The 13,950-nt window shown below is 40.8% G+C and overlaps 1 protein-coding gene across 2 annotated transcripts in view; it reads right to left on the reverse strand.

The window, feature by feature from the left end:
- OSBPL5 (oxysterol binding protein like 5) overlaps window positions 1-13,950 on the reverse strand; it is a 970,364-nt gene that overhangs the window by 296,694 nt on the left and 659,720 nt on the right. For both annotated transcript variants that reach the window (XM_078682923.1, XM_078682922.1), the window contains one exon: window positions 12,640-12,724. In XM_078682923.1, the coding sequence (XP_078539049.1) occupies window positions 12,640-12,724 (85 nt within the window). The remainder of the gene's footprint in view (window positions 1-12,639; window positions 12,725-13,950) is intronic.

A 13,950-nucleotide genomic window follows, 5' to 3' on the forward strand; every position in this document is an offset into this window, starting at 1 on the left:
AAGCCATTGATGGGATCCCAAGGAACTTGTTAGGTGAAAGTCCCAACTTAAGCAGGATTTTGGCAATCAAGGGTCCTGCGGAAGGTGGACTCATTGACTGGCATCAGGGGTTACAAGATTGCCAGGCGATGAGGAAGGAGCTCAGAGAAATCTAAGGATATGTAGGGAATAAACTGTTAACCTGTATTATAAGTATCATGGAAGGGTTATCACCAAATCCACTTCTTTGTCAAAGTATCCTACTTCTTTTTAATACATTGGCATTTCTGAAGAAAATAAATTATGCCCAGCTGACACATTATGTTTTATAAGGACTGTATCGTTTTACACCCTCTACAGGCAGCTTTAGTAGTGCCAGAACTTATTTCAACACAACAAACCCAGAAGAAAAAATTTAACAAAATTAATATATACAAGAAAGCCCCAAAGTCAGCCCCATGCAGCCTGATTAGAGTTAACGAAGCATACATACACGTAAACATTCAATTTACTGAGATGAAGTGCAGACAGTAATGCAACGAGGAAAACGAACACCTCTACTCAATACAAAAAAGCAAAACATATAAAAATAGACTGCACCTGTAAAACGGCAAAATAATATTTGAAAACTGACTGACAATAAGCCTAAATTAATGGTAGGTGATTAGCAGACAGCATAGCCTGTTATTTCTGACAGATATCTATTTTTGCTTTACTACGCATGCAGTCGTGTTATTACTGGAACCTCTGATTGAAGACAAAGTAATCGCCAAACTATCAACGTTAATGGAATAATCCGAAGATAACTACTGGTATTAGCAATGACCCACTCACTTGAGAAATCCGTTGCTCGATAAAATAAGATTTTGGTACTATTTATCTAATTATTGCTTACTTTCATCTGAACGAAAACATTTACATATCCTTGCAAAACATGTTTTACGATACATATATTTAATTTAACTATGACTCGTACAATAAGAAGGAAATAGATGCTTCAAAATGTGAATTCCCAAGTACGTCTGGTTGAAGTAACGATATTACCATTATCGAGGGAGTAGCCAGAACATTAAAAAACCCTCAACTTTGAACCAAAGCTCTAATGGCACCAAGCTAGCAAAGCAAGTGACCACACACCTCCAGAGGAGAGTTCCCTTGTCTCTTCCAAGCAAGCAGCATCTATTAATTCATTCTTTCACCCATCTGTCCACCCTCTGATATCCACCATTTCACCTTTAAATTCTGTCTTCGAATAATTTTTTTTCCTTTATTTCTTATTTCACGATTTCCTCCATCCCTTGGCAACTCCATGCATCCATCCATCAATCCATATGGTCATTCATCCCTCTATGCATGCATTATTCCATCCATCCTTACATACATCTATCATTTGACTTACACAAACATCAATTAAGCCTTTCAACTATCAATTGATCCTTTTGTTCATTTACCCATTCATTCATTATCCACCCATGCTCTCAGCTTTTTATTTACTTTGCCATCTACCCATTCTCTCAAATTTCGGTTTCTTGCCAGATTTCAATTTACTGTGACATCCTTTCATCCAGTCATCCATCCATTCTCCCAAATTTCCATTTACTCTGCCATCCTTTCACCCATCAAATCATCCATTATCAGAATTCCATGTACTCCGTAATCCTTTCATCCATACAGCCATAGATTTCTATTTACTCTACCATCCGTTCCACCCACCCACCCATCCCCCCATCTGTCCATCTTCTCAGATTTCCATTTACTCTGATATCCTTTCACTCACTCATCCATCCCTTCATTCATCCATCCTCTCAGGTCAGATTTCCATTTACTCTGCAATCCATGCACCCACCCATCCGTTCACCTACTCATCTACTGAACCATTTCCCTAACATTCTACTCATACTTTCCCCACTCCTATATCCATTCTTTCACCCATCAATACTTTCACCCACCTATCCATCATTTAACAAATCCATTTATCCCATCACCCACTCATCCTTTCACATACCCATCCTTTCACCCAGTCATCCACCCATCCTCTCACCCACTCATACACTCATCATTTCACCCACTCATTAATCCATGTGTACACCTTACTTTCCCTTTTCATCGACCCATCTTTCTTTCTTCCTTTAGGTGTTAATTATGAGCTTTTATCTGTCCAGTTGCAGATTAAAGAGGCCCATAAAGAACTCCACCCCACTGTAGCTGCTAAATCGAGAGGTTTACACCACCCATGACAATTATATTCATAAACTTTGTGAGAACACCTGGGAAGGCATCATAAATTCAACAGGATTTATTTCATCCCCAACACATCTCAAATTTAGCTGTCAAAAAATCTGAGACAGGGAGCGCGCGACGCGGCAAAACGAGATGGCCGCACCCTGACGAGCTCCGCGCTGTCGAGCAGCGCTTGTTAAAGAAGGGCTTGTTTTACGTCAGCGTTTCATCACCAAAACGGCTGATTTTGCATTCGGAGACACCCCTCCACATATGGGTATGCTTTTAGGGCACAGCATGCCGTTTTTCATCTAATTTTTGGCTGAATTGCTCCTCACTCGATAACGGCCGCCATTTTGTTTTCCTCACGCAGCGTTTTTTTTCTTCTTTTCTCTCCTTGCTGCTGTTTTATTCCATGGCTTGCCTTATTGACGCTATTTCTGCTGGAACTTTTCCCTTCTGTTTGCTGGGATTACTACTTCTTATGTGAAGCTTCATTCGCTCCTGTGTCGGGATTTTTCAATTACCTCAGGTTCACAGCTGCGTCATGGTTCCTACTCCCTTATGACTTGTTTACCAGGTACTGTTACATACTCTCATGACCAAATAGAGGTATTGCTCTATCTCTCCAGCTGGGCCTTACATTTTGTTGAGTTCATGCTTCCATTTTAATTCGCTTCTATTGGCTCCTCACCTCAACGGTTGCTGCCTCCTTTGCTAGTCCTATATTGACCCGCGTGCCGGCGGTCTTTTCATAGCTCCTGTTTGTCATAACAATTTGGTCCTGCTGGTGTTTTGTGCTTTTGTATCACAATGGAACCCTCACATACTTCTAAGGCTCATGGCGCTGCCTCTACACGTAAAGACTCTGCTGCTACTGTTAAACGCCTTAAAAAAGACCCTCCATATCCGTCAAAGTCTCCACTTCTTGTTATGCTGGAGGATATTATGGAGGAATTATGTCTTATACGCCCTTTCATGACTGACACCACTACTACTCTTCAGAGACTTGATGATAAATGGTCTAGTTTGGATACAAGACTATCTGATGCAGAGCAAAAAGTCAGTGATGCTCAAGATGTTGTAGCTAGGGTTGCCAGCGTTACCAAGGAAGTTGACCAGCTTAAAAAACCTCTGAGGATTCGGAAAATCGCAATCGGCGTAATAATTTACGCAGTTATGGTATTCCGGAGGGCTCGGAGGGGTCTGACATCATCCAATTTTTGAAGACTCAAGTCCTTCCTATTACTGGCATCCCTAAGCACTTGGATGTTAATATTCAAAGGGCTCATCGTCTTGGACCAAGGAACTCTTCCTCCACCTCAAAATCCAGAGGTATCATTGCTTATTTCCTTCTCTATTCAGACTTTATGTCTATGCTTCACTCTGCTAAACAACACAAGCAGTTACTTTGGTCTAGACATAAAGTTTTCCTCACTCAAGACGTTTCTAAACCAACTGCTGCGCGGCAAAAGGAGTTTCTGGACATTGAGACCTGCTCTTAGCTCAATGAATGCCCGTTATGGGCTTATCCATCCTTGTTTTTACAAAGTGACCTACAAAGAAAGAACTTTTAGATTCAACGATCCGGCGGACCTTCGGAAGTTCATCCACACCCATAAGGAGGAATCCATGGAACTCAGCAAACCTTAACTTTTCTGTTTTCATGTTCGTTGTCTTATATTGTTCTGTATCTTGTCCCCTGTGGTAATGCTGTTCCTGTTCTTCTCGTCTTGTTTTACAGGTTCCCTCTTCGTAGTTCTTGTTGTTCATTCCATTTTCTGTGCTGCTCCAATGTCTGTACTGTGCATTTCGTTATGCTGCCCCTCCCTCCCAATTGTTTGGTAAGTTCCCTTCACTTGTCTTACTTGGTTACGTTTGGTCTTTCGACCTCTTTATTTTTCTCTTTTCTCTCTGTAATTGCTGTTTAAGTGACCATATATTTGATTTTCTTTTCTGCTCGTGCGGTCGTCTTGTTCTTCGCTGCTTCCCTTCCCACTTCATTGTCCTTCGTTTATTTGTCTTCAATGGCTAAAGCTACTCGGCTTGTTGTCAACTTTTTTTTCACTTTATCTCTTGGGAGTTTTGGTCTCCCACTCCTTTCTTTATCTCCCCTCTTCTGCTCATTACCTCTAATCCTTCTCTCTCTATTCCTTTTCTTCCTCTTTTCTGGATTTCCCTCTTCTGATAATGCTCTCCTCTTTTTCTAAGGCAATTTTCATCTGATCCTGCTCCTTTCATATCCTTTTCCATTTGCTATTCATATCCTGATTCTCCTCTGTCTTCTCAACTTATCTACAAATTACTCACTCCTTTCTTGTTCTCTAGGGCGGTTTTGGGTTCCAGTGTCTCATTTGTTACTTTCTTTCCAGTAGCCTTTCTTCTTTCATCTCTACTTTTTATCTCTTGCCTATTCCTATTATTCTACACTTCTTCTTTCCTATTTTCTTGCCTATTTTTCTGTGACTTCCAGAGATGAACGGTCTTCGTGTCATTTCCTGGAATGTTAAAGGACTCTGCAACCCTGTCAAGAAACAGCGGGTCTTATCTCATTTAGCAAGACTGAAATGTCAAGTTGCTCTGTTGCAAGAAACCCACCTCTCCCTTAAAGATTTGTCTTCTCTACGCAAACAATGGGTGGGCGAAAGGTTCTGTTCCTCTTCAGTAAACAACAAAAATGGTGTTATAATTTTGTTTCATAAATTGTTATCTATTCAGTTAAAAAATGAGTTTTCAGATACAAATGGTAGATGGTTGTTTTTGGATGTAGTGGTTAATAATACGAACTTATCCTTCTGTAATGTTTATGGTCCTACTGGTGTAGATTTAACTTTCTGGAATGATTTCTCTATGCTTCTCTCCTCGCATGCTTCTGCTGATTTAATTGTTGGTGGCGACTGCAATCAACTAATGGATCCTTTTCTGGATCGCAAGTCTCAAACTAGATTTATTCCCAACAAGATGCAAAAGTCCTTTTACAAAGCTATATCCTCCAGAGGCCTAATTGACTCCTGAAGGATATCCCACCCTGATACTTTGTAATTTTCCTTTTTTTATCCCGTACATGCATCGCACTCCCGCATAGATTACATTTTTCTCACTCAGCACACCTTCCAATTTATGACTAACTCTGAAATTGGCTCTATCCTTATTTCAGATCATGCCCCCGTTATCCTTGATATTGACCTCCCTCCTCCTACCCGCAGTTCCCGGCGTTAGCGCTTCAACAATTCCCTTCTTCTAGTTTCCCAATTTAATGAATAATTCACTCTTTTCATGGAGGAAATTTTCCAAAATAACCTCAATTCGGCCACTCAATTTCATTTCATTTGGGATGCTTTTAAAACAGCGTCTAGAGGTTATATTATCGACTTTGTGTCTCGTAAGAAGAAACAAGCCCTTTCTAACTCTTCCCTTATCCTCAAACAAATAAAGGAATTAGAGCATCTTTTTTATACCTCCAATTCTGCAGATGCTCTTTCTTCCCTTGTCAAAGCTAAAATTCAAAATAATAAACATTCTTGGGTTGCGGCCTGTAATAATCTTCTTAAATTCAATTAAAAAAAGTACGGTGGGCATAACAAAGCCGGTAAATCACTTGCGAATTATCTCAAAATTAAGAAACAGAAATCTAAAATAGCTGTCATTACTGATGTTCATGGGAACCGTCATTCCACTGATGATAAGAACCTTGAATGCTTTGTTCAGTATTATTCCTCTTGATATACACCTGAATCGACACCATCCTCTGCTCAAATTCACTCTTTTTTCCAAACTATTCCCAAATCTCCAAATGCTGTTGTTGATTTCTCCTCCCTTGATGCACCCATTTCTGAAAAAGAGATTTTTCATGCTATTACTCTCTTACCTAAAGATAAATCACCTGGCCCTGATGGCTTTTACTGTTCATTTCTATTTTCACTTCAAGAATATCTTATTACCACATCTATTCTCATTGATTACAAATTTTCTTTCTATGGGGGAATCCAAAGTTTTTTTTGCGCAAGCTATGTTATGTTTACTCCCAAAGAAAGATAAAGATCCTTCTCTTTGTAAAAATTACCGGCCCATTTCATTAATTAATACAGATTGCAAAATATACGCAAAGATTTTAGCTTCCCGATTAAATGTTTTTATTCCTGACCTCATCAACATTTACCAATCTGGTTTTGTCAAGGGCAGATCCATCACGGATAATTCTAGAACTCTCCTTAATATTATCCACCTTGCTTCTAAAATGAATTCTCCACTTGCCGCTATCACCCTTGATGCTGAAAAAGCATTTGATAGGGTCAGCTGGGATTTTATGTTCGGCGCTCTTCGTTGGCATGGTTTTAGTCCTCACATTATTAAATGTATTCATTTATTATACTCAGCTCCCTCTACCTCCATCTGGGTTAATGGTGTTCAATCTTCTTATTTTCCTCTGCATAGAGGCACTAGACAAGGCTGTCCCCTATCCCCTCTTCTTTTTATTTTGGCTTTAGAACCCTTTCTTGAAAAAATACGATGCTCCACATCTTATTCTGGTTTTGTACATAAGAATATTGATATTAAATTCACTGCTTATGCCGACGATATTTTACTTTATATCTCTAAACCTAATACATCTCTGCCTGCTCTTTTCACCTTATTACACGAATACTCCTTAGTCTCCAGATATAAGTTGAATATTGATAAATCTGAAGTGTTACCCCTCAATAAATGTTGTCTCCCTCATATGTTTCAAGGTTCTGGTTTTGAATGGAACCCTAAGAATATTAAATGTTTAGGCATCCTTTATGCTAATAATGTTAAAGAAACTATTAGATCTAATCACAAAGATATTCTCTCTAAGCTTTCATCACTTATAGACCGTTTGTCTCCATTATTCTTATCTTGGTGGGGGAGATTAGCAACCATTAAAATGATGCTTCTCCCCATTGTTAATTTCTATCTCTCAATGCTTCCCATTTCCCTTCCCGTTTACTTTTTTACGCTCATCAATCGCATTCTCATTCGGTTCTTATGGAATAATCGCAAGTCTAGGATCCCTCAATCTCGCCTTCAGCAACCAAAGAATTTGGGAATGTCAACTTTCCTAACCTTATCCGTTTTCACTCCTCCTTTACTTTAAAACAAATATGGCCCCTTTTAGCAGATTCATTCCCTCTTCCTATCACAGCCGGAGTGCAATAGAACTGGCTCAGTTTTTGCCTTTCTCTTTTCTCACTGCTACTCGTTTGTCTCAACCCCCTAAACATTCAAGGGCGCTCGCACTATCAATATTTCGCTCTTCCTTCTCTCAAGCACGTCTCCATTCTCTCACCCCGTTATGGTACAATCAATCCCTAATGATCAATAATAAAGCACTCTTTTGGAAGGAATGGATTGCCATCTTTGCGGATAAGCTTTTCGCTGATGATTCCTTGATGGATTTTTCTGATATTCATACATCCTATAATTTATCTAACACATACTCTTCCCAATAACCCGCGCTTAAATTAGCTCTAACCACCTTCATATCTCATCACAATTCCCTACCTGATACTGATCCATCAGACTCCTCTCCACCAGATTTCACTATTCCTCTTAAAGCTGCTGTTATTTACAAGATTCTTTCCCGTTCTGCCCCAGACCGTCCCAAATCTAAACCTGAGCTTGCATTGGAAAGAGATTTGTCGCAGGAATTTTCCTTCCCTGTCTGGGATTCCATATGGTCTAAAATTCACACTGTATCTCGCTCAGCTAGTACCACACAGACTTTATATTTATTTTTATAATCGTCTTTTCCTTACCTCCTCGGATTTATTTAAATTCAAATCTTCAGAATCTAGTCAATGTTGGTCCTGCTCTCACGCTGACAGTAATCTTTTTCACATGTTTTTTCACTGTCCATTGATCAAATCCCTCTGGTATCAAATATGGTCCAAGTTGAATGATATTATAGGCTCAAATCACACTTTTGATATTGTTCATATTTTTCTAGGTGGTTCTTCCCCCATTTGGAATGTTTCATGCAATGTTCGTAAATTTATAGATTTGTTTATAGCTATTTCTTTGCAGATAATTACTATGAACTGGAAGGATACCTCAAAAATCTCTTACAATGCTTGGTGGAATTTGATATGTCACCATCATAGACTTGATCGTGCCTATGCTACTACTATTTGTTATGGTTACCTTTAACTGATTTTCTTTCCAGACATTTGCCTTAATTTGTATTTATAGTTTATGAATTGTTTGCCGTTTTATTTTCTTTCCCCTCTCCTTCTCTCTCTCCCCCTCCTTTCTTTTCTTCCCCCTTATCATCTTTCACAAAAATCTTTAAAAATGCATTTTCTCTTAGTATAAATTTTTATTACTCCCTTTTTGGGATTTCTTCTTGATTTCACCTTTATATTCTGTATCTTCATTGCCTTATTTTTACTGCTTGGTGATATTGTACTGCTGTTTTACATGGTATATTTAATTCAATAAAGCTTTCTAAACTAGAAAAAAAAAATCTGAGACAAAGATTTTGCATCAGCTCAAGTAGTGTTTGAAGAAGCGACGATGTGCTCACAGTTGTGAGAGAAAAAGGTAAACAAATAGCAGGACCTTTATGAAACAACACATCTGCGAAAATGTACTTCAGTGGGACTGCAGCGTGGGTAAATTATAGAAATATAACTCTCTGACAGGGAGCTGGAGGTATTTATGGAGGATATAATTAGTTTGAAAGCGCCAACTCAGAACCAGGAGCAGGAGAGGAGGATCTGGAGCTAGTCTAGGACAAAGTGGATGCAGTAGCAGCAAAAAAAGGACACAAGACACTTGATGCTGGAATTGAGGAAGATGGTGCTGGTCCTGAGCCCTACGCAAGTGGTGATGAAGGTGTCTGTGAGCTTCCCTTAACCTCTTTACATTTCATGTTACATCAACTAAACAATGCATATATTGTGACCCAAACACAACATTGCAACACCAATTTGGCATGCCCTATAAGGGGCTGTACACAAACTTCACTACCTGTACATCATATTTTGCACTGCAGAGGGAACTTCATACATGTGTGGACATGGAATTTGTATTCTGGTAATGTGGATCAACATGTTTCTCTGGTAACTTCAAATAGCAACCTAATAATGATCCTCTTACTGCTACTGGTGGGACAAAGGATATTGGGGGTGCTCAAAAGCCTATACACAATCAAATGCATGTACGTCAGCAGCATTAACATCAACCAAGGCAATGGTGCTCAGAAGACTGACTCAAATAAATGCATCTAAATGAGCTGCATCAGCATCAGAAAAGGTTACACAAGGCCGGTGTGCAAAGATCACTGGCAAATTATGCCTCCGGCAATGTCCCTGCGACCACTGTTGCCACAACCTGTTCATCAGCAAATACTGCTTGGTAGTAAATTTGAGATACTACATGCAACAAAGAATGAGCCTCAATCACATGGGAAAGGCAATACCAGGCAATGTAGCTCACCACATGTGACGGCAATAGCAAAGATCACCTATGAATGCAGATCAACAGCTGCTGGACAGAGTAAACATTCATCTTATGTGTCTGAAAACCCCTTGAAGACATGTGCAAGGATTCCTAAAATGGCATAATGTATTGGTGAACAATTCAGGTGTCCAAATTCTGGATATGCAGCACATTGACCAAGTCTGGAGCAAGATAGGAAAACAAATACAGGGGCCCATCAGCAAGCAATCTTTGAGCAGGTAGTGCTACGCTGCTCAATTGATAGCATGCCCACACATACCCACGGCATGTCCAATGCCATGAATAAGGTTTGCTTGAGTGCAAAGAGCAATACTTGCCACCTAAAGGTTGAAGAGCATAAGACTACACTCAATTGTTAAAGATTAGGGAGATCAATTCTAGAGAGACAAACTAATCAAATTGACCTCAGTTATATTTCGTACAGTCACAGTGGGACCATCCATGCCCCCTAATTCCTCTAACTTAGCATCATAGCTAGAACTCACAAGCCAGAAGTTAATCATGCAATATGGCACAGTCGCCACATGGCCCTTTCCATGTGTTACCGTAGAATAAAAGATGAAAGTGGAACCAATGATAACCTACAGTTGCAGTTTACATGGAAATAGATGTTATGCATACCTTAAAATGTAATCTGAGTGTGTTTACAAGAAATATTCTAGTATGTGCAATGAATCAACGTGCATGGTGTTTCTCGGTGCATAATGCAATTTGGTTGTATGCATTGGTGTGCGCATATTACTGTTGCCTGGGTATGGCTGAATTTATATATATGTATATACCACACCTACTGGCAGTCGCCAGTAGATAGTTATAGTTAGGACCATGTTTCCATAGGAAAAGCATTGTTTAATAGGGGGCCGCTTGACAAATTCTCATGAGATTTTCTAAACTTTTGCTACAGTTGGTTCAGCTGCTGTGTTGAACGTTTTGGGGCGAACTTACAAACGGGGGCCGAGAAAAAAGAGGAACCCCAAAACATGTTTTCCCCATGCGTTTTCCCGTAGGGATTTTGAACACGGCTGTAGCCTGAACCGCTGAACAGAATTACACCAAATTCGGCAGAAAGCTACAAGTTGGTCCAAAAAGAATGCTTTCTGTGATTTGGTGTAAATCTGTTCAGTAGTTTTAGAGATATTTAAGTTTAAAAAATATAGATATTGGGGGACGCACAGTCCCCATGCTAAAGTTTGATTGGCTGCCAACACTTCAACCAGGAAGTGACAGCAGCCATCTTGGGACTAAGCTTGAAACCGAGTCCCACATAAAACGTAAAAAATAAGAAAAAGGGGTAGGGTAGGAATCCCTGACGCCCATATATAGTAGGGGAGAGGGTTCCACAGGGACCCTGCCGGGAGTTAAGCATTTTTTCAATTCAATTTTGCTGCAAATTCATGAGTGGACCTGCTTCAATAAAAAAAAAAAAGACCCATGATCTCCTGTGCGGCTTCTTTATGAACCCCCCAGGAAGGCCAAATCCCGGGGGCAATTTATAATGATTCAGGGGATGCCCATGCTGCATCCCAGCGCCTGCCATCTCCCCTGCGCTATGTAAAAAATTAGTGTGAGGAAGCCCGTATTGCCTCCTCTGCAGCCCCTGGGACCACCACCTCCCCAGGGTTTTAAGCATTATTGAAAGCAGGGGGGCCACCGCCATCTTCCTGGGGCTTTACATTTAAAAGAGACTGCCAACTCTCCAGGGCAAATGTAAACAACTAAAGATGGGGAGCTGTGCGGCCCCCCACCACCCTGTGGACTACAACCTCCCCGGGGCAGTGTCCAGCAATGGAGGGGGAGCTGGAGCCATAAATGGTCCTGGAAACCACCACCCCCCAGGGCTGGCTCCTGCAATATTCCGGGGTGCCCACCCCTGGGACATTGCAGTTTGCTATGGCTTGGCAGGAGCATTATAGTTCCCGCAAAGCCACCACAAACTCTGCTAGAAGCAAGTAAGAGCATTGAAAATGCCCTCGCCTGCTGAAAGCTGAGCAGAATTGCATTTGCACAGACAGAGCTGCATGTTTAGCTGCTCCCTCTGTCCAGGAAGCGGGGAGGTGGGAGGGACCGCGGGGGTCTCGAGGCTCCCCAGCGGTCCCCAACTGTACAAAAGTGGGTGCCCTGGGTGGGACCAGGGCACCTACACAACAGGCTGGGCCCCAGGGGATGGGTCCCAGGGGCAGAAATCACACACTCGGCCTACACTCCTTTCTTTTACTAAATAAATAAAAAGAAAAGGCTGGGCCCCAGGAGATAGGATCTCAGGGGCTGATATTGGCCCGGGGAGGGGGGGCCATGCACCCACCCCCTCCGCGAATAAATAAAGGCATGAACCTAGGGGATGGAGTCCCTGTTGCCAAAATCATCCCAGGGAAGATTAGCCACGAGGCCCCCCTCCAGTAAAAAAAGAAAAAAAATGCCAGCAAATCGCCGTAGGCCCTGCCCCCTTTCTCACCAAAGGTTACAGGTATTTTATAGTTTGGAAATGGAATTTAAAAAAATATATTGAAAAAACAAGGGTTATAGAGACGTAGTTAGTCTCAGGTTTCACTTGAAAAAAAACAGTAAAATTCAGCTGAGCTAACTATAACTCGCGCCCCTGTAATCCACTGCGTAGGACCTCACATATCACATCAATCATGACATGGTCAGTGACATCACAGATCTATTATAATCGAGTTCTAACATAAAAGGCTTTTGCCTTGGGCCTCTACTCTGAACCACGAGTTCGGATATTAACATCTCTATTATATTCACAGATGGAGATCAGAATAGTAAGAATATGTTTTTAAAACGTGGAGAAATATTGTTACATTCTAGTATCAATACATTTTATTTTCACCTGCTTGTGTTGGAACCTCGCTATCCTAGTTGATAGACAGATCCTGATCACTTTTTACGTAATCCCTGCCATTACCAGCTAGGTTTAATTATTTTCTTAAAAGGCATTAAGAAACTTACCGTCTGAGTCTGAAGATGCTCGGAAGATGAGGTGGCTGCTGGGAAGGGGCTGGGTGATGGATCCTACATTTTCACCTTTGGGACCCTGCATTTAAAAAATAAACATTCATTTGAGGTATTTGCTGGCCCTTGTATTACATGATGTGACACTTCAGTGTGCACAGCACATTATCACATATTTTATCATTACAGGCCAAATATCATCAAAATAGTTCTGTCACAAAATAAATCAGCAATTCCCAGAAAAATCCTGAAATCGAGTATAAACTGTAAGCAGTTGTAAGGAAGTCACTTAAAACTTCTGATGATCTTTCCACAAATTTCTCTATTGAGATAAGAACAACCAGTGGGGGAAATTAGTGGTGTGCTCCCCCTCCGCACACATTGTGGATGGGACCGAACCACCTGCGGTAACAACTGTGCCATTTTTTGTCAGTGAAGAACTGCCACCTAATAAGTGTTATGGAGCAAATGTCTGCTAACAAAGACATTTTCCTTTCTTCAAAGCAAATTGGCTATATTTCTAGAAGTGTTTCCCATTTATTTTGGTCGAGACTAGGATACTGACCAGGATCTGACAATTGGAAGAACGTTTAACTCTTTGTAGCCATGGCCCAATTAGGCAGTGATTGCTGTAGTACTGGTAGCAATATTTTATCATCAATAGTACCGTATTGTTCATTGGATAACTACTGGTGTCGTTAACTCAGTGCCTCAAACCTAACACTGCAAAATTATCACTACACTTTCCAAGAGAAATGGTGTAGTTGTTTTTATTTTGCATTAATCTTGCTCTACGAAAATCAGCAACATGAAAACGAGCTTGCTCAACCTATACATGCAATCTAGATCTTTGTCAGCTTGGATTCAGAGCAGGTTAGAACAGAGATAACTGTAGCATTCACCCTAGACGAACTTAGATCAATGGTGGTTCAAGGGAACTTTACTGCCCAGGGGGTTCTGCTGTCTTGACACTTCTGGACCCCTCCCAGGTGTTTGACACAGTTGACTATTCCATTGTTAGTTGCAGCTAGACAATTAAGGGATCTTAAGAACAGTTGTCAAACAGTTTGCATGCATTATTGAGGATCAAGACTGCAGCCTTACGCCACACCATGTCAAATGTGGAGTCCATCAAGGATCTATGCCATTACCTATGATCTTTAATGCATATGTAAAGCTAGTATCGAGCTAATTAGATCCCGTGGCTGTCTAGCTGCTGTGTCCTACACTGACAACACCTGTCATAGCCTTGTTTGACCATCAAGCTGAACACGTAGGAGTACAGTCTTCTTAGGGAGTCTACAAGGA

Source organism: Lissotriton helveticus, chromosome 3_1 (genome assembly GCF_964261635.1).
Source record: "Lissotriton helveticus chromosome 3_1, aLisHel1.1, whole genome shotgun sequence".
Classification (NCBI taxonomy): Eukaryota; Metazoa; Chordata; class Amphibia; order Caudata; family Salamandridae; genus Lissotriton; species Lissotriton helveticus.